The sequence below is a fragment of the Labrus mixtus genome, chromosome 17, assembly GCF_963584025.1.
Source record: "Labrus mixtus chromosome 17, fLabMix1.1, whole genome shotgun sequence".
Taxonomy (NCBI): Eukaryota; Metazoa; Chordata; class Actinopteri; order Labriformes; family Labridae; genus Labrus; species Labrus mixtus.
This window is the reverse complement of record NC_083628.1, coordinates 4,836,179-4,861,243: the sequence shown is the minus strand read 5'-3', so window position 1 is coordinate 4,861,243 and position 25,065 is coordinate 4,836,179. Positions and strand designations below refer to the sequence as shown.

At 39.6% G+C, this 25,065-nt stretch overlaps 1 protein-coding gene across 2 annotated transcripts; it reads right to left on the bottom strand.

Annotated features, from left to right (window-relative positions):
* Positions 1-179: 179 nt before the first annotated feature.
* Positions 180-23,908, bottom strand: gpsm1b (G protein signaling modulator 1b). 2 transcript variants are annotated; one of them, XM_061061033.1, is made up of 15 exons: positions 23,749-23,908; positions 14,085-14,306; positions 12,838-12,973; positions 12,557-12,699; positions 11,970-12,093; positions 10,640-10,755; positions 10,308-10,463; positions 9,502-9,610; positions 9,274-9,388; positions 8,083-8,153; positions 7,816-7,986; positions 2,826-2,988; positions 2,513-2,718; positions 680-2,404; positions 180-636 (listed from the first exon to the last, which is right to left on the bottom strand). In XM_061061033.1, the coding sequence occupies exons 1-14, from the start codon at positions 23,808-23,810 to the stop codon at positions 2,204-2,206; spliced, it is 1,995 nt and encodes a 664-aa protein (XP_060917016.1). In that variant the 5' UTR covers positions 23,811-23,908; the 3' UTR covers positions 180-636; positions 680-2,203. The 2 variants fall into 2 exon arrangements, with proteins under 2 accessions (XP_060917016.1, XP_060917018.1); XM_061061035.1 differs by having other exon boundaries at positions 2,826-2,985.
* Between the last annotated feature and the right edge of the window lie 1,157 nt (positions 23,909-25,065).

Here is a 25,065-nt window from a genome sequence, read left to right as displayed (position 1 = left end):
TTGTGCTTTGTTCAAATAAAGATTAGAGCTCTGCAAATCTAATCCAGTCAATGTTTTGTTGACTCATTTTCAAATGTACTAAATGTCTGATTTTTCCTTGCTTTAGAGGTCAGTGTTACTCTAAGTTTGAAAAGAGGAATTCTTTCTTTAACCAATATAAATATAAACCAAGCCCAGGGAAACATCTGAAACATTTTATTAAAAGCATGAAGGGACATATTCATGTCCTCAAATGGAACATAAATACAAAATATATTTATATGTACAAATTATGGCAGAGACAAATACAAGCGTACCAGGTACCGTCTAAAAATGTTAATTCACAAAAAAAGAAGAAGAAATATTAACTTTAGCTCCCACTGTCTTGTTTTATCAAAGAGAGGTGAATCAAACATATAAACGTGGAACATGATCCGCCCTGGTTCAGAGTACTAAGGTTCATAAGCTTTGAGGTACAAAAACGAGGTATGCACTAACTCTCAATAAAAAGCAAGCCCAAAGGTAAGGTGGAGTACTTTTTAGTACAGTACCATAACACATAGAAATCCTGTCTGATGTTTGTGACTCTCTTTGTCAGCTTACAGATGGATAGAGATGTAGCCTGAGCTTTGACTGATTTTGATAATGCACTCTAATCTTGTGAAATAATTTACAAAAATGGCCACATGTATGGTCACACATCGCACATCCATTTCAACACTGTCTCACCTCCAAAAAAATGTTTATTGGCTACGTTTTGGTACTAGACCTTCATCAAGGTCAAGAGGTCAAGTACTGAAAAGTTTGCCTGATGAAGGTTTAGTACCGAAACCTTGCCATTAAATGTTGCCAATACCACATTTTTTTAAGAACAATAAAATCTCTGTATGGTTGTTTTTCTTTAAGAAGGTTCATGAGTTTGGTTGCATTTTTGGTGATCATGGTATCTGTTGTCACCATGGTTTGATTCTGACCTGCATCTGTTTAAAGTTCTCTTATGGAGACAACCCTAGCCAAGGGCAGGGAATGTTTGAGTCACCAAATAGACTTCCCTCTGTGTATTACTCATAAGTAATACAAGGTTTTAACCACAGGGTGGCAGCACAACCTAGAATAAGTGTGTCAGTTTTGCTCGTGGTATTAGATTCTTTACAAAAGGGCATCCATATTATCCATCTGCTTCTATTCCTATGTTACGTCATAGTGGTAATGGCATGAAGCGATAGTCTGTTATCAGATGTAGAGAACATCACGGGCAGCAGCTAGCGTTACTTCAGAAGCTAAGCAGAAACATTGATAGGAGCTTGAATTATCCCAAAGCTCTACTCTTGAATATAAAAGAAAGCAGCTGTATCGGATCATTTTCTCAGTAACCTCGGATTCTACAAACTGTCACGATGTATGCCTGTTTATAAATGCACATAAAGAACCAGTTGTCATTCGGCCTATCCATTTAAACAAATCTCATTGTTTTGTCTAAGCCAGAAAACGTAAAGCACAGTGGGTGGAAGGTTTGAACTGATCAATACGGTTAAACAATGTATGAACATCCCGAATACTGATACTGCACCAATAACACCAGTTTTCTATGAGTGGTGGGAACCATGAAAGTAGAATGATTAAAGCAGCGTAATAAGAGTGTCACTGAACTGATGCACTTTGAAATTCAACCTGTTCGATAAAGACAGTCGGTCCGTAAAATATCATGAAAGTCTTTATGAAACAAGTTTGAATTTCAGTGCAATAATGTATCGCTTAAGTTTTTCATTTTGTTTTCCGTTTCTGTCATTTATTCTTTGTGATTTCCACAACTCGTGCTTTAATTCCCCACATTAACCGTCCATAATAACACTGTATGCCCACCATGTGTTACCATAGTAACACTTCTGACACCATGGAATACAATCTTGAGTCTGAAAAAATGCTGATTAAGGCATTGGATTGAAAAACCTATTTCATTTTTGTCATCATGTCCCAAAAACGTACTCTCTCCATCCCCTCGCCGTAAGCTTAGATCCTGCCTGCTTTCCTGTTATATTTACACATATAGAGCTTAATACACTGAGCGAACATTTGACAGGGCACCACCTATTGCACATAAAATGTATCTTGTTATTTAAAAATCTTGTTAGTTCACCCTTCGGTGGCGTCTTTAAATGTTGGCTCATCTTTCTGTCATTCCTTCTCTTTGACTTGAATTGACGCAGCGTAGAGTTACAAAGTTCTAGCTGGAAAGACCACCGGGTGAGTCTGGCTCAGGGGACTGAGGGCTGTCCTCGTCATCATCTGGCAGCTGGACGCGCTGCTCGTCCATACGCTTCGCCTGCACCCTCTGGATTAGACTGAAGAAGTCTTCGTCAGGCACTGTGGGGGCGTGGGGGCCGGCTTCTGGTGGGGAGCACCTCTGATCATCAATCCGGGAGGACTGCAGTCGGGAAGATGCACAAATTAATTACAAGGACTCTCTGATTAAAAAAGTGATTAAAAATCTGAGAAGACTTAATCACTTATTATATGCCAATCAAGTCCTTACCTGGCACTTGATTAGCATGTTGAAGAAGTCATCGCTCGGTTCTTGATGATCTCCTTCGCCCACCAGGTGTCCCAGATTGTTGTGGGTAATCCTCAAGCCTGGAAGATTCCCAACATTAACCCTCTGATCATCAAGACGGCGGCTCTGAGAGCTGACAATCAAGTCAAACAGCTCCTCAGTCTGGGGGGAGGTTGTAATTGAAGGATCTAGAAAAAGAGCCAAGAGCCTCATGAGTTCATGTGTATTTTAAAAAGGAGATCATACGTCCTTGAAGACAAAGACCTGCACAGGTAAACCGTTCTCGACAACCGACCTATCATCTCGTTCAGCGACGGCATCGAGTTTGCCGCACCTTCTCCGTTGTCTCCATTTTGTGGCTCGTCAAGATCGCAGCGCTGGTCATCCATGCGGCTGCTCTGGAACTTACTGAGGAGGTCGAAGAAGCAGTCCTCATCTGAGGGGTCACGGCCCAGCTTCTGGAAGAAAAACCACAAATTAGTAAAACATTAGATAAAACAAATAAGCAAAGATAGACCCATGTATCTCTTTGATTTGTACGTCAAGGTTTATTCACTGTAGGGGAATGCAGCTTAAGTAGCCCATGATCATAGAGTCATGATGGGCAGGTAAAATAATTAAACTTTAGACCTGTAATTTACTCAGAAAGGACTTCCTGCTGAGAATACCTTGGCCTAGATACTGAAGGTGATCCAACGCCATAAATATCATGTTAAAAAAAAACACCACCTATTTGCGTTTAAGTTAAATGGCCCTCACAGTGGTGCCCTATAAAAACATATGGATGTATCAACTGATACAGCTCCAGCCATGATAGACTGCAGAAAGATACCAGATGATGAGTTAGTGTGAATTCAGAAGACGTTTTTTTTAAAATAGTGACACTTTTCACAAGTGATGTACGCAATAATCAACAAAACCTTTCAATGTTGTCACTTCTGCAGCCAGATTTACTGGTGGTTTAAACTAATTGCTAAATCTTTTATTAATGTATTTCCCACAAAGCTGGTTAAATGTATCTTAAGCTGTAACACTACCAACCGCCAATAGCTGGGCATAAAGCTCTGATTAACTGGCATATAAGCTCCTAATGAAAGAGCAATGTGCAACCAAATTCAGCACAGGCATGTAGACGTTAAGCTGTAAAGATGACCGGGCGCTGGTGATGATAATGTTGGCCACACTTTGCAAACCAGTTTGACTTTGTTTACCTGCAGGGTTATGCACATTACAAAGTGCCACACATTTCATTGTCATTTAAAAACAGCCAATTGGGTTATGGAAGACTGTGATGAGCTGTTTTAAATTGCAATAAAATAAGCTAAATGGTTTTAGAAAATGTTCCTACCCCTGACTAGTCAACCAGTCTAAATTTAAATTGACATTTAATCCACAGTGACATTAGTTGATAGGAACATACCTAATCTTCACTACTTTAAATTGTCTTTTGGTATACTTTTGGTTATTTACGTTCTTTACCAATTATGGAAAAAATTAGAAGCTCCTTTCCCAACTTCCATCAGTCAAAGCTTTCAAGCATGAGCTGAGGAACGGTGAAACAACAACTGTGGTATCAGGTACTGCAGAACATGAGAATATACACTGTGGCTCTAATCACTGATCAGCCAATCAATGACTCAATCACTGTTTGTCTGCAGTCTTTTTCTGCATATTTACCAAGAGTCAGCCTCTGATGGTGATCTGTCCATTGTTTGTTTTTTAGATAACATCGAGATTTTCACTCTCACATGGTACTGAAAGAGACTTCTTTCTTTCTCACTGTGGCTGTGATCACGCTTTGCTGCTAGAGTGGATTACTAGTGCTTAAAAAATTGAATATCTAAAATGACAAGAGTGAGAGTGATCACAGCAGATGCAGATTTATTATTGCATAATTATAGCAACAACAATAAAAATAAATGTTCACATACGTACAGGAGAGATATGAAACACAAGAGGTCTTGTATGAGGACCTCGACCAACAAAGACGTTTTTCTTCAGTAGAAAAAGGCAGATCGTTGTATTTGTAAAGGAACCAACAAGAGTTTAGGACCCATTTTAGTGCTCACGTCTGACATAACACCTCACAATTTACTACAAATGAACACATTGATAAGGAATCTTCAACAAAATGTCCCAGAGCAAGTTTACGGGAGGTAGAAACCAAGCTTCAGCGATCAAAACCAGTCTGATAATGTCCCTGATGGAAAAGATTTTTGGCTACTTCTCACTTTAAAAAAAAGCTTCAGTAACACTGCACGGGTTAACATTCATGATTAAAAGTATTTTAATGCAGCACAGAGTCGGATTTGATTGGACACATTTCACTCCAACCAGTGGATGGAGTTCAGTTTGCTTCTCAGAAAGATGTGAACTAGGTCAGAGTCAGCAGGCGCATGACAACTTTTTGAAAACAAAACGATGCCCTCGACAACGACAACAAAAACTTCAAATTCAAAGCTCTTCACTTACACTGCATGTACTCCCTGAAAAAGTCAAATAGCTATACAAAAGGTTAAAAAAGCTGACGAACTGAAAACATCTGCATTTGTGTCAAAAAATCAAATGGACAAAGAGTGAATAACCTCTTGTATCCTTTGCACCATGTTGTTGTTCAAGCTATAAAACTTAAATGAATCAACTTACCAGCAGCACCTCTACTTTGTCCTCAAGCTATGCCTCTCTCTCTCTCTCTTTCACATGTCTCTCTGAGCTCTCTTTCCCTCTCGCTCTGTGCACACGCCTGGCTCACACCTCCCTCTCTCCCACCTCGCTCTTCTCCCCAGCTGTACTCCTCTCCCTCCCATTAGGTTCTAATTTCCGCTCCTCTTGTATTCCTTTATTCCCGCCTTCTTTGCATCTCTACCATCCACTCTCTCCACTTCATCTCTGGCTCTCTTTCTCTCCCCCTCTCTCTCTCTCTCTCTCCCTCCCTTTCTCTCTCTGCGGCTGTCCTGCAGGCCATTTTTGTCCTGTTCGCCCACTGTGGGAAAACAACTCATTATCACAGACAGGGGGGGGGCTGACCCAGTGGGGAGGGTAGCAGTTCTGTGATCAAGGTCACATTGTCAGCAGAGAGGAAGAGGGGGATGATTGGGGGAAAGGGGGTGGAAAGATGGGGCACAGTCATGAGCAAATTGCATGCCAACAGTGGCCGCCAGCACAGATCTGCTACCCTCATGACAAGAACCACGAATGTTAGTTTATACACCATTCGTTAACAACAAACATGCCTGTGAAAAATCTTCCATTTGATTGTTGTTTACTAGCTCTTTGCACACTAATCATCTTTGGCTTCTAGCACTGCTGTTCTCTGTCCTTGGCCCCTTGGTCTCTATGCAGATCTCCTCACTTTCTTCTCCATGTTATCCAATTAATCAAGTAGGCCACAGAGATAGAACAAGAGAGATGTGATGACGACGAGAGAGAGAGAGACAAGTACAGAAATGAAGTTGGTTTGTGAAAGAGAGGTATGGGGTGGGGGGAGTGTATGAATGAATGAAGACAATGCTTCCTAGATTAGATCACCATTTTGCTCTATAACCTTTATGAGGTATTTAACCGCAGCCTCAATCAGATGACTAACCCACTCACTTATTAAACTGAGAAAGTCCAGACAGAGCTTTTCCTTGTTATTGTTTTTTTTTTTTTTAAATAGTTCCAAATGGATACTATATATTGTCCACCTTACTTTCAGTCAAACAAGAAACAAAGTTTCTGTGGCAGTCTTTAGTCTCCTGGCAAAGTCTCCAGCTCCAATGCCCCCACCTCTCCGTCAATTAAGCCTCTGCCCAGTTTATGCAAATGTACGCACAACTCAAAATTCCCTACTTGCACAGTTCTTTTTAAAAGATTTTTGTTGGGCTTTTTATGCCTTTATTCTAGAGACAGGACAATGGATAGAGTCAGAAACCGGGGAGAGACAGTGGGGAACGACATGCTGGACACTTGAGAAATAGTTTTGTTGTGCCATTTTATTACGGGATCTCCTTGGCTCTTTGAGTCCACCTCTAGTGGACACTAGAGGAACTGCTCTTTTGTTTTACACTTCATTTTTCAACACTGAAGTTTGCCTCTTGTTTCACATTGGCCGTCTTGTCCTTGTTTTTGTCAACCGTTCTACTACTATACTACAACCTAAAGATATTTTCGCTCTTATTTGTAGTTTTGAGTAAAGATTTGTCAAAGTTAGCAGACACATAACTGTTTTTAAAATAATGGCCCATATGAAAAGAATATGCTTCAGTGTCACTGATTACCAACATGTATCTTTGGATGCTATTTCTAGCCCCCTCTGATGAACTATCATTATGCAGCACAGTCAGTCTCTTTTTTCCTGTATGTCAGCTTGTTGATTACAACAATTAGCATTGCCACAGTAAAAAGCAAGATCAAGTGTTGTGAGGCCACAGATTTTAAAGCTACAGTAGCTGTGATAAGGCATACTCGTTAAGAATCTAGTTCACGGCAAATGGGAGCACCATTGTAACCTAATGAAAGGACACCTTTACACTGTGTGTGACTTCTTACATCACACAGTATAACCTCATGGGAAATTAAAGGATATGTTCCAGATTTCATCTCACTAATTTCTCATTTTCTCTTTAAATCCGAAGCCCTGAAGACATTTTGGACAGGGATGAACAGACACGTTTGGAAAGTAGTTAAGTGAATACAGTACTCAGCACTTCAGGAACCTGTATTGCTTTCTATGAAAAACAATATATTGGGGTCTATACACTTGTGGTCTCCTGAAGTAAGACATGACGTATAGAAATCAACTTAGAAGAGGGGTGAATTTATTTTTTTAACTGTTGACTAACAGACAGGTGTGATGTGAGGTAACTCCACCTCTTTGTTTGTTACTAGATTGATCAAAAGCTAGAGGGAGTCATCATGTCTAATAAGGTGACGACCGCCGTTGTTTGGCTTCAAAAAATGGGTGATGCCACTGATACTGTGTCCATTCTTTACATTACACTAGACATCATATCAAAATTATTAAACGATAACCATTTCAGGACAGGCTACTACAGAACACTTTAGTCGTGGACGAGCTGTAGCCAAATTGGTTTCATTTTTATTTATTTTTTAAGAAAAGTGTCTTCATTTTGGAAATAGTAGATGACAAGATTAAACCCAATCTGTTTAGTAAATACAAATATCCTATTAGCTTAGCTTCTGAAAACAGTAAGCCTAGCATTTTCTCTTTGTAAACTCACACGGGGCACCACATATTAGTATAACTGGGTCAGTGCACGTAGTTATGAGAAGAAAATACTCACTGGCACTGGAGGTGGGACTTGCAAAGTGATGTCATCAGTGTCTAGGGGCGAGTCCAACCACGGCCTTTCATCTGATGACTGGCTGTCTGGATAGCCTTTTCTTTTACCTGGCTGCGACAGCTGACTCTTGGATCTCCTGGGTATACTTTCTAAGTCTTGGTTGTCGCCATTCTGCAGTCACAGAGCTTATTGTTAGAGTGGGATTGATAAAACTCTGTAACATTAAGACTCTCTCAAGCGTTGAGCTGTAAATGTGTGAGACCTCACCTTATCTGTAGAGTACTTCCATAGTTCTACACTGTCCATGCTGTTTCTCTTGGTGAATTTGGGTCTTGCTCCTATAGAAACAAAATACACATAAAATAAATAAACATTACTTAGTAGCATAATGTTACAAAACTGTTCATCTGAAGTCAAATTAAGTTTGCAAAGCTCTTTGTCTCTTCTCTGCTGCAGCCAGTTATGTCAACATTGGTCTCATGATGTTTGGTGTGGATACGTGGTTTACTCAGACAACCAAGCAAACAACCTGAATAAGAGTCTGTTTGCCGGCTCTGCACCAGAGAGGGAAATGTAGGACAAGGGTGTGAGTTTTTAAGCCCTGGAGGACAGTTGGGAACCACAAACATCACACAATACTCACCTGACTCCACAGATCAAGATTATATATTGTAATGTGAGAAGAAGAGAATCTAAAAGTGAAACTTGTTTAGTTTTTGAGGATAGATTTGACAAAAATATTTGCTTTACAAACTAATCTTCCTTGGACTGGGGGTAAAAACCTTCATGTTCTTTAACTTAACCCAAAAATGTTCACACCCTTGGCCCAGTGTCACATTTAGCTTCAGTTCAGACATAACACAGACACTGTGAGTCTGTTATGACTGTCTCAATTTAGTTTGGCATTTAAATGGTAATCTTGTGTACACAAACAGAATCTCAGTGAGTTTACTCAAGCCCACGAGTTAAATTTGTCAAACATTGAAGTTAAAAGAGGTAAATCTTAAAAGCTAAAAACACATTTTAAAGTTTGTTATCTGTAGTTTAAAGTTGATGAATAAATGCACATTTTCAAAACCTCTCAGACATTTTCTGTCGCTTTATACATCTTATTTTGTTTCTATTTTGGTGCCCAAACAGCTTTCACACAGCTAACCCTGACCACAGTCTGCAGCAATCAATCAGACAGGTAACATCAAAATAAAAAATATGTACATAAATAAGGACACACACACTGAATAAGGCTTTTTCATCTGCGGGACCCTTCCCATGTAAAAGCTAAAGAAACTGACCAAATTATAAATTAGTCACGTAAGAAGACAATTACCAGAAATAACACAATTAATTTGTTAATTGAGTTAATATTTCATTCCACAGTGGGAGAGAACAAGATTATTTCTTTCTTATGGTCACACCTCTAAAGCTCACTAATGGACATAAAGTAACTGATTGTGTCACCTTGCATCTCAAACTCTGAACTGGAAGGGGAAAGGTCACTCTCATTGACCCCCAGAGCCTCCATCAGCTGCTCCACATTCATTCTGGCTGTCAGTTCTCCATTTCTGTCTCCAATCTGAAAAAGAAATTAAGGGACAGAGAGACAAACATATAGGTCATATGGGTCAAAATATGCTGATTGCAAAAATGTATATCTTCCCCAAATGACTGTAAACAAAAATGTCTCACTTCTTTGGAGATGTCCAGGTGCTTTCTGGCATAGTGAAGAGCCTGTTTGTGGTTCCCTAAAGACACATATGCATTCCCCAGACTCCAGCAGGCACGGCCCTCACCGACTCTAATGAGACATGAATCAAACCAACCAATGTTAATTAAAATCTATTTGCATTTATGCTTGTTTGTGAGCATACTTAGATCAGGGGTCTTCAAAGAGTGAGGTGCACCTCCCATGGGGGTGCCAAAGGACTTCAGCAGAGGCGCAATGTGAGAAAAAAGTAAACCAAAAAAAAATAGCCGTAAACATATGGTTAGCTAACTACTGCAATGTGTGGGGAAAGTTGATAGATATTTGGTTACTCCACAGAGGAGAGAGATTCCGGAGTAATCAAAAACAAAGTAGGCGACAACTTCTAGCTCTCTGTGGAGACTCGGTTCCCACATCTCTCCCCTACCTGTGTGAGTAGGATGAGGTGAAAAGCAAGTACCATTTAAGGCGGCGGGTCGCAGATGTTCTGCATTTATTCTAATGTACATTGCATTCTTGCATCAAAGACATGCACTCATTGTTCCCACTAAAGTATAGGTGAGCACAATAAGGGAATATTGCCAATTAGTTTGTTGCCGAAAGGCTATATGACACTAACAATGTTTAACAAAATTTAATCTGGAGGGGTGTTTAAAAAATTAAGATGAAGATATTTGAAATCATGAAAAAAAGAGATGTTTAACTGTGGCAGCTGTTTCTATGTTCTTACAGAGGAGGGTCACTTTCCCAGACTTTGAAAACCCTTACATTAGATATTGCTCATGTTTACCTATCTGTAAGTTCCTGAGCGATGTACAGGTGTTTCAGGTGGTAGTCTATGGCCCTCTCATACTGCTGCAGAAGTGTGTAGGTATTTCCGAGGCTGTAACAGGCCTGAGCCTCCATCACCTGGTCCCTCAGCTGCCTAGACAGTTGCAGCGTTTTCCTGTAGTGAACAAAAATAAGATGAAGTGAGAAAAGGAGACACTGAAGAGGTTTTGGTGAATAGACACATAATTAAGACGGTTTCAGGGGTCAAAATCTTATTTTGAGAGTTCTTGATACTTGTGTCCCTTCATGTTTTCTCCACTAGATGTCACACTCCTCTCTCTCTCTCCTCACCTGTAGTACTCTGTAGCTGTGTTGAACTGGCCCAAGAATATCAAGGCATTTCCCAGGTTGCTGTAGGCTCGTCGTTCTGCAGCTTTGTCCCCAAACTCTTTAGCTATGGATAATCGCTGTGAACAACAGAACAGGAATGTCACACACATTTATTTCCCCCTTTTTGTGTTGATTTGTTCTATTATTACACTGAGCAATTAAATACAGTCAATTTCACAAGTACAATTTGCAGGCTTTGTTTTCCCCCTGAGTTCATGAAAGATGTGACGTTGCAACTATTGGTGCGTCAAATTGTGTTCCCTTTAAAAGCAGTGTGCTCTCATACACGGCACACTGATAGGTTCTTAATGGAAAAGAGATGAAAGACTGGCTTCTCCCACGAGAAAACAAGTTGTTTCATGACGAAGAGTGGCAGGTATCATGGGGAGAGAGAAAGCCTGTGGCCATGTTTGCCAGTGATTCACCAAGAAACCAATTTTCGCACATTGTTTTCTGTGAGAACCCTTCAATCCTTGAACACAGTGTGTTTTTACTATGCCAGCTATATTTGGATCCACTGAAAAACTTGCAGAGGAGATATTTCACTCTAAAAAGGTTAGATAAGCAATGCATGCAATGGATCAAATCAAATTATTTATTTTCTTATTCTCTATCACTGTCCTCGCACTCTCTGACAGCAATGCCATTCTCTCATACTATGCTAGCCTCGCTTTTGCAGGTCAAATGTATTTCAGACTTCGTGTAAGGCACACATGCGTATATGGCCTACTTCTTCATTGCAATGCCAGGACGTGTAGACTAATTAAACAATTGAGTCTAAGCTTATATCATGCAGACATGTTTGATCAAACACAACAGTTAACACATTTTCTGGTTACCGCTTGTTTGCTTGTAGACTGCTAATGACAGACACACCCAACAGGCCCGTATGATGACAGCAAGGCCTACAAATGTTTTTTATGTAGCACTGTGGCTTCAGGGGAGGACACTCAAAGATCCCTGGCTTCGGTGTATAAGCCACCAAAACACCCATAAAACCAAACCAAATATACTCTACATAAATCACAATGACATGTTTAGATTTATGTTCACATCTGTGAAACATGAGCTGAACAAGAAGGAATTACATTTGGATTTTTTTCTACTATCAAGGACATTTGAGGGCAATATCATGGCGGGCCACGATGCTGCCCCTGTGTGAGGGGAAAAAGTGAGACCTGCTCTGGCTCTACAAGGTCACTGCTATAATCAGGCACTTCAACAGGGCAGATAATCTTATCTACGCGCTGGAATTAAAAAAAGATGCTGGCAAACATTTTGAATTTCTCACCTGGCGATGAAACTTGATAGCTTCCACAAAGTTTCCCAGCAGGTAGTGGGTGTTGCCCAGGTTCCCATAGGCCCGCCCCTGAGCAGCTCGGTCTCCAAGTTCTTTGACCAAACACAAGTTCATCCTACAGAGATAAGCAAACACCAGTTTAGTAGCAGCTAAATGCTGGTACAGGAATGCATGAAGCAATCAGAATGGAAACCACATTTAAAAACAAAACTCTCTGCTATAAAGTCAAACCTGTTGACTTCTTTGAAAGGAAATTGTTCTGTTGTGTTTTGGTGTGCTATAGTTTTTGTTAGCTTTGGTTTTGGTGTGCTATAGTTGAGAACCACTGGTCGAGTTACTTGTATTGATGTATTCAAGAATAGAAGGGATAATATTAGCGACGGATGAGTCAAAGTTTGGCCAAAATTAGTAGCATATGTCCATTTAACAAGATTTCTTCATGCATTTTTAAAAAGCTACATTTTTCAAGCATACAGTGTTGCTCTGTCATAAGTCAATTTTAACACCACAGAATGCAGTTGAGCTCACTTTTCCAGACTACCTCTTTGATTCTTATTTCATTTGTCAACAGTACATACTCATAAAAGCCCGTAGCCCTTTGCAATGTGTCTCTGACATCAGGAGGCAGGTCGCCAGGTTCCTGGGTGCAGCCCCACAACTGCTGTTTGCCCTTAGCATGAAACACATTACCGACATTATACAAAGCTCTGGCCTCTCCAACCTACAACCAGATATAAAAAAGACAGAGGATAAGGTTACAATGAATAATATGCACAAGTATTCTTTGCTTTTTTTTTTAAATAATGTATTGTAGCTCTTTGACTGGAATAGAGAGGCTTTGAAGAGTAACAGAAGTTACCTTGTCCCCTTGTTCTTGAGAAATATCCAGATGTCTTTGACAGCACACAACAGCTTCATCAAAGCGCCCCAACACTTTTAATGTGTTACCAAGGTTACCGCTGGCTTTCCCTTCTCCAATCCTATCTCCTATTGTTCTGAGAAAGTGGGAAAAAAAACAACAACAACACCAATGTTTATGGTAAGTCAAGGACGACATGTTCTTTAAGTCGATTTCATTAAGGTAAATGGTGTCATTAAGGCACTGTAGAAAGACTTAATTGGGAGATGCTGAACAGTACAATTTTTAATTGGCTCCGAGGAGGCTCACCAGGTCTCAGTGTCCCCGCTGAGCCTATAATGTAACAAGGTAAATCTCTCTCGGGTCTTTGATCGCTTCCCCACTGAAGTACCAGCTGCACTCACAGCAGGGGACCCGATTATTCGTTCAAGCTAAATATCCTGCTGGTAGTTGAAGACTGCTACAATATGAAAGTCCCCTCACTTTTCTTTAAATTTTATTACAGAACATAATGTCAACACAGTTTAAATCCCTGCTGCTGCTCCTGTGCACCTGACGAAGTCAATAAAACCTTTTTAGGGATGGCACGTTGAATTTTTCCTCTCTGAAACTGTCTGTACATCAAATAGTTGAATCATTAGCATAACTATCCTACGTACCGGCTCAGCACTGATTAGAGCTCTGACTGCATTACTTAGCTTCAAAGCTTTCTTTGTCAGGGTCTGTTGTAAGGAAATCACTAAGAAGATCATTTTTTAATTGAAAGCAACCAAGCTTCAGGGGCAGCCATGGAAGATTTTTTGTATTTCATTTGATATATTGTAAATTATTATATCATTATTATTACGATGTGTTATTTAAACTGTTTAAGACCTACATTAGCTCTGTAGGCTGTCCTAAATTATAAAGTCAAGTGAAAACAATAAGATTACCTCTCTGACGGTGTGTGGTTATGTATAATATAATGTTTTGTTTTTCAAATGAATAAAAAAGACCTTTGTGTTAATCATTCATCATTCAAACATGACTTGACTCGAGATATAATGTTACATTACAAGACCCATAAGACTTGATAGGACTATTATATAGATAAGCCCCATTGTAATTGATTTTAAGGTTTTGAAAAATGTGTAACCAGGTCGTTAATGGAACCCCATTCCTACTCCAGGTGGAAGTGAAAGCTGAAAACCAAGTTTGGCAACTTTATATAAACTTTTGCAATTCAGTAGGAAAAGTGAATTCCTCACCTCGCCAAAGTAAGGTCATGTTTGTGGTACTCCAGGGCCTTGCCATACTCCTTGAGGTAGAAGTAAGCATTTCCCAGCTGGCTGTAGATGGCACTTAGGGTCTTCAGGTCGTCTGTGCCGACCTGCACGGCTGCTTCAAAAAACGCTGTTCCCCCTTTAAAGTCCCCGGCCTTGCATAGTCGCTCTCCTTCCAGGGCCAACTCCAAGCAAGAGGCCTCCATCCTACATTGAACAAACACAGGTTGACACATTCAGACAGGGAGCAACAGAACACCGCATTAACATGAGCACTATAAGAGATAGAACAATGTATATTACCAGGGACACTTGCAGTCGAACTGTAACATTGGTGAGGAACAAATTGCCAGAATCACCATGACAACAAGGTCTGTAGCCATGTCTGTGGACTGTTGCCTTAGCAACCAAGTCTAAAGCTCTAAGATGAGCACCTTGAATAGGTGTTGCAGTTTTCACTCATTACTCTTATATCAGCCTGATTTTTAGAGTCAGGTTTATAAAAACATACAGTTCTCTTGTAGGTAATGTCTATCTTACAAAATTGCTCATCCTTCTCTCTGCCTGTCTGCATTTTTGGTTCATGAAATTGAAAGGAACTTGGCATTGCAGTCCTTTAAATGTAAAAACATTGAAGTAATTAATTAGCTGATTTTGTTGATTGTGCATGAGGGCATAGGCATATTGCAACAAGTTGTTAATTCCCTTTAAAACACTTTATGGTCCAAGTGCATCTCTGCTCCCCTGCATTGCAAAGCTGAAGTATAAGAGAAACACAATTTTCCGGAAATAACTATCAAAAGCTAAGTCAAGGGTAGTCTTCCTTGCCCTTTAACAATGTATTAGTTACCATGGCAACTGTTGGATCAATGACAGTGGGTCATAAAATGTCAAGGAAATATTAAGGAGTCTGTTGACGACTTCCTTTTGACAACAAATTAATGTATATGGTATGCGATGGAACCTATTTAAGTCATTTGAAAATAAATCATCTTTGCATTTAAGATCCAGTGTGAAGTTCATCAGAAACCAGGTGGTATGTCTTTGTACTTTCAACAGACAAAATAGTCCCAGAAAGAAAATATTGAACCATCATGATTAAAGAGGCAGGTGGTCTGACAGGAAGCAAAAGAAACCCAAATCAGTGAGTTGTAACCAGAATCTATAGACCTTAGATTTTTTATGGTATAATCCAGGATAAACTCAGCCAAGTTGGTTGCAGCTTAAAATTCCAGATAAGGTATTTGAATAAAGAGTTAAGCAAGGATTATCCTTGAATCGTATCTGTTCTACAAATGGCCCCATTCAAAAAATACAAGAGCACCCTGTAGTAGTTTCACCTTCATTAAGCAGAAAACTTAAATGGTAGTTCATCTATTTTATGTGTGCATTCATGAAACTGTTATAAACACTCCTTCCCTAATGTACTGTACATCATAACTCTCTCATAAAGTCTCTATTTATACTCATCATCTTATTAAAAAAAAGCATTCATTTTTGTGTCTTGTACTGCTTTCTTCATATAGCCTTCTTACAATCCAGCAATGTACATGATTGTTATGGACACAGGCATGTTGACATAACTTAACTTTCAATAAAAACACTTCGTCATCTTATGTCAATTTAACATTTCACTCAGCACAGACCTTTTCTATTTTGTCGCGTGAAAATGTATATTGCAAATGTCTCCATTGTCATTATTGCTTGCCACACACATTACTGCTATAGCGTTGGCAGGCATTTTTCAAAGGATTGATTGTAACTAGTAGTTGTACTCACTTTACAAAGATTATCATGTAGTCAAATGTTCCTAGCTCTACATGATCTACTACTACCTCTAGAGTCAGTGAGCTCAGAATGGTGAACTAGTTTGCAAAACATGGCTCGCCAAATAAAATGTTTCAGAATGCTTCTTGAAAGTATTTTAGCAGTACCTGTTTTTTTGCTTGGTTCTTGTTTTGTCCACATATGCCTGCAGCTCCATGCGTATAGGCCTTAGCATTGCTTGAGGTCGGGGTCCATGATGGACCAGTTTGCAAACTGCTATCTCAGCTCCGGTCAGAGGGCAAGCCTCAGATGCCATGAGGGCAAAGGTTAGCACAACTAGCCAAGGCAAAACAATTCTGAGAAACTATCAACTCTGTACCGATTGAAATTCATTCAAGCTGTACGTAAAACTAATAATGCCGAGACCTTTAGTATTATCAGTTGATCTGGCTTACTGATTTGAAATATCCAGTTTTTCTGTTTTCTTAAATTCTAAGTTCATGTAACCCGTTTTCATACTCCATAAGAATCAGTAATGTTAGCAATGTTGCAGCAAACTTGAACACAATCCAAATGGACCTACTACACACAGTCCATCACCCGCCAAGAATCACATCTACTGCCCAAGTCCTCAGGAACTTTCCAAAAATTGAGATGTCCATTGCTGTTCTGTCATTCAGATCAAATATTTCCCATAGAAACACCAACACCGTTCTTTTGATCCTCTTCCACATGTCTGTAGCTGAGATCCATTGTTCTGCATTGCCATAATGCTTGAAAAGAAGGAGGTTGTAATAAAAAGCGATAATCTAGGCGAGAGCAAGAAGAATGACGACACACTACAAGTGCAATACTTCTTAGCTTGGACCTTGACCCACTGAGAGGCAGCGAGGAAGGATGAAAGAAAGGCAGTTACTAATCCAGGGACCTGCACCTCCTTGGTTGACAGCACACAGTGCACAGATTGGCCTACACTAATCCAACTATCTGCTGACACTGACAGAAAGATTTTTAGGTCACCACCAGCGAAGACAAAAAGACTAAGTAAAGAGTAGGAAAGGGACCAATAAATGTCAAGACAGTGAGTGCATGTACATTTTCAGTTATTTTCAGTACTAATTAAAAAAGATGGATTATATAGTAAGTCAATCTAGCAGTCTAGACAGGTCATGATTTTGAGCGCTTTTTAAACCACCAAAAAAATACCTGACCTACACTCAGTGCTGTTCCTGATCGTATACAGTCCACTGAAACTGTTGCTCCTACTCTGCTAGTTTGTGCTGCTAATAATATCCCTCCTGTTTAGACGCAGTCTAAGGACATGGAAACATTAATGTGTTGGCAGGCTTACCACAGGTGTACCTAATAACATTAACAATGGCTCTGTTCCATTATGGTGCATCAGTAGCCTGGACAGCATCCACAATAATCTAAGTCCTTTCATTGAAGTACCCGGATGGAATGCAGCCGCTTGTCATTTTATAGATGAGAACATTGAACCGGTGTACTTATCAAACATAAGTTGTCAAAATGTGTGGAAAATGTAATTTCATGAGATCATACCATTATTGATTTTACATTGTAATTTAAGCTAGTTTTAAGGGCAAGAGAAAAATGTGAGGTCATCTGAACCTTTCAGCCGCCTGAGTCAAAGGATGACTTGAAGTGACCTAACTGTCTTCCTTGCTTATGACAACTTCTTGCTGTTGTTGCAACACATCCAAGCCCCTGGGCTAAAATGCCCCAATCATCTTCAAACTGGCAACAACCGACCACTGTCATCATTCTGGAAAGTAGATCAAACCAGTTAACCCTGAAGGTAACATTTGTGCAAAGAGGACAAGGTTATGCCCTTTGCATTTATCAGACATATTAAATAGCATCAGTGGAAGAAATCTTCCACATCTGGAATCCTTCATGGGGAAAAGGCCAAGAATGTTGACATTCCAGGCCTGACCATGTCATCAAAGGAGGGGCCATCAGGTTTGTACATTGTGGTGAGGCTACTCCTCAGTGGAAACAGGAAAGAGAAGGTGTCATTGATAGCAGCAGTCAGAGGGATGGAAGAGACAGGGTCAATGCAGTTACAAAGATCACAGGGAAAGGTACAGGGTCAATGCAGTTACAAAGATCATAGTGGAAATATATAAACGGGACAAATTAAATGAAAAAAAAACATAAATTGTCGTGTTGGGCCACCAGGCGACAAAAGAAATGCTGTACGGCGCTAAAACTCTCTGGAACTTTCCTGAACAGTTGAAACACCATTCCGAAAATAGACATTCCTCCAATTAGTGTGTTTTTGATGAAGGCAGTCCAACATGTTGGACCTTCTTTAGGTGTTTGATTTGTTTGAGCTCACTCTGTACAACAGCTCACCTCATGCGAGCAGAGAACTGTCATCATGATAATATCTGTCTCTCCTTACTGTAATCTGTTCTGCACATGTTAAATTTACAAAATAGCCCTGCACTCATGTTCACTTCGTTTGGCTGTCTACTCGCTGTTATATTGTATAGTTTCTACTTATAATATGTCTACACTCATGCACTTTAACTTATGTCAATACTGTCCATTTATGACTCTGTTTTTGCACATTTACATTCAATCTTCCATATTTAATCTTCCTATTTAAGACTAGTAATGCTTAGTTAAATCCTGGTTGTATATATTCACATTCTTATTTTTGATATCTTTTAGTACTTATTTACTTTGTATTTAATATTGTATTGTGTTTAGATTTGCTAACGTGTTTTTTACTCATATTGTGCGTTGGATAACCTGCTGCTGTAACGCCACAATTTCCCAGTTTGGGATCAATAAAGTAATTCTATTCTATTCTATTCTATATCAATCAATCGATCCACCTTTATTGAGTTAACTCTTTGTTTTATTATGTTACAAAAGAGCAGATAAAAGACCTTATGCTTCACGCCCGCATGTAATGGGTTTATCTGATGACTGCAAAGGCCATGGTGAACGCCTGGCATATTTTGCATTCTTTTCCCTTATAGACCATAGCTTTGTACCATTTAGGGGCTGGGTCCTTCGGAGGGCACATTTGAAAACATATTACGTCACAGTGGCACATTAAAGGCTGTCCTATTTCAAAGGCTTTTTCAAATACACCCGACAGAGGCTTCCTCGTTTCCTTGGGCATCGAAGGATCCATTTGGCCCAACATATCCAGAGATTGAATGCGCAAAAATACAAACCAGCTGGCCGACTCTCAAGCAGCCAAGTTATATGATTTTGAATGTAAGTAATTGACATTCTAACACAATGTCCCCACAATAGTACAAACCCACCAGATCTAGGGTAACAACCATTGCAACCAATCAGCCAAAATGTACGTTATCCCTTCGACTCACAACAAAGGCCTGATGCCTCACCGACAGAAACAGCATGTTCTTAGACAGCTCACAGACTTAACAGAGGAAGAGGAGTTTTCCTTTGTTTCCTTTGTTTTGTTTTTTTTACTTTTTCTGATCTAACAAACATATGGCCATGGGAAAAATGTGTAAGATTGCCAAGAAGACTGACTGTGACTTTGTCAGGTAGCAAAAGATTAACATTTTATATGATGCAATATACAAAAGACAGACCTGTTTCCGTTTGACAACAAGGAGCAAGACAAATAGCCTAGCATCCATCCCATCAATGGTGAATTCTTCTGCTTTTCAAAGACCTTAATGCAATGTCTTCATGAGGGCATGATATTGAAAACGATTAGAGAAGCAGATAACTTCAGAGGTTCTGTCGCAGAGAAAATAAAATGAAGACAATAAAGGAGGTTTTCACTTTAGGTGGTGCAGGGGCCTCGTAAAAACCACAGTGAATTGTAAAACCCTAAACTTTAAAACAGACTGTGGAAAAGGGGTGTAGCCTTAAGAAAGCCTGGCGACACGGTTTAATAAATAAAACTCTGCAGTTGTCAAGTTAGAGGCCGCAACATAACCTCACTCAGAGATCAGTATACTACAATCTTCTGGATGTTTTAGTGCTAACAAACAGACAAAAAAAGGGAATCAAAGGAAGGCACTTAAGGGTCATTTATGAACTTGTCAAGAAAGACCAAGACAATAGAAAACAAAAGCAAACAGTACAGCCGTACTTCATTTAAAGAGTGACACAAAGTGACCTTCATTCTTGCAATGCTTGTGGTAAGCGTGAGAGTGAATCAGAGCAGTACATGAATGTGTAAGTCTCCCATTCTCTCCTCTTATTACCACTTTAATTGGTCTGTTTTGGAGACCCTTATCCTATAATAGTCTGCCTGTGGTTTAAAAGACACAGTTCCCAAGTGCAGTTGCCATGGCATTATTAAGACCAAGTTACATATTGGAAAGGTTTCAGAGAGCAAGTTAACAATGTGAAGAGAGGTTTGTGTCTAAACTGAGCTATGCCATATGTATTGTTCTTTAAGTGAAAAAGAGCCAATTCTGAGAAATGACTTTTGAAAAGCGATGATGTGTCGTTTTGCCCTAATAATAATATAAGAAAATATGAAATAAAAAGAGGGACACATACCAAAGGTATGGGTAACATTTTGGGAAGAGTTGAACTAATAACCACAGTATCATGATTCAGCTTTTCAAAACTTCTGTGAAACCACACTGTTTAATGATGTCTAGTGAATAAAAGCTTGCTTCTTCATAGGACAGGATTCATACCTGGTGTAGTGATTAGACTAAGAGCAGCTGTACTACTGTGGGAACTAGCAGAAACATTGTCAAACCTATTCATAACACCATCACTAAATTATGCTGCATTGTGTCCATATTCACTGCCTGTACGTTGAAGACTCATTTTTAACACATTGAATATTGCTATCATAATAATGAACAATGTAATCGCATATTGCATATTTTTCTTGTATCATCCAAACCTATTTTACAAAGGAACAAAATCAACACTGCTATGGCTGTGTCCACCAACTTAGAAATGACTCCATGTTGAACCTCCACCCTATGAAGTATTCTAAAGTTTTGCAGTGTTATACATGAGTGTATAACAGCACCTGACTAATTTTCATCAGTGTAATTCATTGACTATATCCATTACATTTAATTCAGACTCTCAGTATTGTACTGTACTGTATTAAGTAGGGGTGGGACAAAATATCTAAACGCCAATAATATGTGATCAGCCTGACTTGTGGGATATAATTATCAAATTGCAAATTGCACTAAATACATGAATCCTGAAATGTACCTTTTCAGGGGCATTTAATATTCTCCAATGAATCAGACACCATGATGTATCGTAATATGATTGTCATGCAATATATCAATTATTTCAATCGCTGTATCAGTTATCGTTATTATGGACAACATACAGTGTATCATTTTGCATTGAGAATTACCCAGCGAAGGTCATTGTCAGACATATTTACGGGAGCAGGATACACCATATGATAATGAGTGTTCTTCAATGTCCAGATGTACAACTTGTATGTGACATATGATCCAAAAAAAATCCTGTGCTTACTGAATTCAAATGTATCTCCTAAAAAAAAAAAAAAAAAAAAAAGTACACAAAAATGAATGAGATGATTTTCTTAATGAATGTATCCTTGTCTCATATTGACAGTTCTACCCTACTGTCCCTATTATTCCTGGCTTGGCTAACAAACTCTGTGCTCAGAGTAGTAATTCTAGCCATAATTACAGAGTACCCCGGCCAGTTGTCAAGGAAACCAAAGAGAAACTCTCTAGGAATGTTTTCTCCTCCTGCAGTGCATGTCGCTTTCAGTTAGAGCAGAGCTGTCTCCTCTTTGCTTCTTTTGTCTGATTCTCTTGTAGAACCATTATTATTATCCCCCTCCCGTCATAGTTCAGTCTCTCTTAACCCTGTGTCTGTAGAAATATAAGTCGGATATTATCTCGTTGTATGGACTAGCTTTCTGTATGCCCAGAATGTGCAAAGGGTGACGTTTGTGGCAGCAGTTTGCTCAAAAATGTATACATTTACATTGAAATGTATCTTAAATAATCTTCAGAACTGAATATGGGATTGTGTGTAGTTTTCAATACAGTGTCCAAGAAGAACAGGACACGGAGGCGACACCATGGTCGTTATCAGTTTCAGGATTCATCCTTATTAACACAGGTGACATGTTGTAATGCTCACTGCCAACTCTGTAGCTGAATAAAAACACCTCAAGTTTCAATAAGAGAACAGAATAGCCCAATGTAATGAAAAGTTATATCTTTGAAATGCCTCCTTGGAGTTTTTCTTCCGATAGTCGAAGTTGAATATTTGGTCATCATGAATTACTCTAATAAATGTCTTGAACTGTCAAAATAAATAGCATTTTTACAGAAATTGTATTCTGACAAAGACCCTGCAGGTTGCCACTTCATGTGGGTCATCTGTGTTTTGTTACAAACAACAAACGCACAGGCAGTTATTCCCAAACCCTCATTGTAGAAAGGTCATGTATTGATGTTATGTGTTTGTAAAATAGAGGGGAAACACTGACAGAGGGCAGACCAGGTCATGTGATCACAACCAGCACTCACTGTATTTGTCTCTGTGTGTTTGTCTGGGACGCGGCAACCTTGCAGGTTTGATGAATGTCACTTCACAACTCAACAGTTATTAATGATCTCGACAGACACTGACTTTCAGTAACATAAAATACTCAAAAAAGATCAGAAACGAGCTAAACAGGAACCCCACACTGAACCATTTAAGTGAGAGTTGTTTAAGAAAATGTAACCACTCGGATGCCTCTACATTTCTGAACAGTCCGTGGGTTTGACATGTGCTTTATTCTACTTGACTGATTAACAAAGATGTGGAGGCAAACCTTATGTAACCAGCGTTGTTGTGATTAGTAATTATCAAAATGTCAAAATATGAAACAAAGACGCGTCATTCTAACAACTTCAACCAACATCTGATCGGTATCTGGCAACAAAACAAGAAGCAACAAACGACAGGCAACACCGTCCCACAGGCCAACATGTTCAACTGAAAGATCAGTCAATTCATCGCTTTGTTGCCTATGACAAAATAATGAACAGAAACTTTATTGAGAGTTGATTGTTCATGCATAATTTCATTTTAGTAGCGTAGGCTCTGATTTTCATAATCAGTGCATCGCTAAAGAAAACTGAATATATTGTATTTAATCAATTTGAATATGACACTTATTAGGCAAAAAGTGATAATGACATGAAAATGTCTAATAATTAGTAGTGTATAACAACTTGATCCTCTTTAAACTGTGACATGCAAATAAAACAGTCATACATACAGTATAGAGAGGCAGGGGAAGTGTTTAAATTGCAAATGAGCAGGAACATGGTTATCACCTGTTCACCAACTATGCAAATAAGAGGGTTAAAGTAAGACAGCTCCTGCTACACATCCTCCTCCATAATATGCATACAGTATGAGTTCATGTTTGATGTATTTCTGAAATGATTCTGCACCTACCTGGTTTAAACCAAACCTATATGTGTGTAATATCTGGACACTTTGACACCCCTCGCTGTGTCCCTCCTACGTCCACATCTCACGAGGCTCCTCTCAGTCTGCACTTCCAGCCACAGCAGCTCAATGACCCGAGCCAGGAATGAGGCTTGGATCCGGGCTCTGGCTGTAGCTGTGGCTGGGTCTTGAGCCTTTTAAATCAGTGAAAGCTGTGCTGGTCAAGTTCCGCCTGCCTGCCTGGCTCCTCCTCGGTAAGCAAAAGCCTTGAGCTGGCAGCCTTTTGTTGCTTTCCTTTATGTCCCTTCAGCCGCTCCCTGCAGTCCTTCTTTTCTCTTTATATTGACAGCCATTCAAGGACACGCTACGAGTCTGTGACCCCCCTCCTCCCCTGTGTTTACCGATGAACCCCCCCCCCCCCCCCCCCTACCTCGGGTCTTACCTTGAGTGCAGCCTCTTGCTGGCCAGATCCTGGTCCACACCGTTAGCAGCAGACTGAGCCATAGAACTGCTGCAAATCTTCCTGCTTCCTCCCGCTACGAGACCCCGTCACGGTTTTCTTCCTCCCGGAGGCAGCTGTCCTTTCTCTCCTTTCTTTTCTGTCACTCCCTCCCCTCCTTTATTCTCCCTCTCTCGCTCTCTCTCTCTCTCTTTACCACTATCTTTCGCTCCCCTCTCTAACCCCCATATACCACCACAGCAATGGCAGCTGCCGAGGAAGTGAGGTATTGTGCAAATAAACCATAAAAACACTCGGCCCCGCCCCCGAAATGACGTCACACGCATGGGGTGTCGCTTGTGCGCGACTGCTTTTTTTTCGTCTGTCTGAGGAGCGGCAAGTTGTGTTTCACGTGCTTTAAAACGTTGAAACTACTGAAAAACAAAATATATGTTATGATATCACTTGTTTGTATTCCATTTCTTAAACCAGTAACTGTTGGAAACCAGTGTTGTGCTGTCCTCATTTGTAGAAGTGCTGGATCCGGTTTTAACCTCTGACATCGGCACACTCTGTAGCTGTCAAACTTCTAATACTTTAGTAACATCTGTAAGATAATACAATCTCCATTTTTAATTATTAATATAATTATTAATTATTATAATTAAAATTAATGACGCTTTTAAAAGTCTTCAGGTCAACTCTTTGCTCACCTTTGATTTGGAGATGGGGGGAAATTAAAACACTCTTGCATTTTAAGGGGCTGAGATTTCAGAAAAAGTATGTTTTAAAAAATCTTGGACCACCAACTGAAAATGTTCCATGGTAAATACTGATGTGTATTTTTGTGTAAACCCTTTTGCTGCATATATTTGACTTGTTTTTACTTTCTGGCTCTTCACTGTTTGTACTTCTGTGTTCTGTATTTTTTGAATATGTTTAAAAGAGTAATTACTATATTCTACAAAATAAATCAGATGTTCCTTCATATTTTAAAGCCAATAGCAAAACAGAGAGCAGCTGTGATCCATTCAAATTCACTGGTCAGCCAATTCTGATGTTCCCCGGTCACGTTCAGTGCGTAAAACAAGGTAGAGGACCCCATATATATTTTAACAATAAAAGGTTTACTTCTAAGTCCAATAACCATCTTCAACAAAAGTCCAAACAAAATCTACAAAAAGCAAAACACAAACATCTAGGAGCCACAAGGAGAACAACAGATGCCACAGGAACACAAGTAGGTAGATGTATGGACTGACACAGAGGGAAATGAACACAGAGGCTAAATAGACGAGGGCTGATCAACACCAGGTGTGA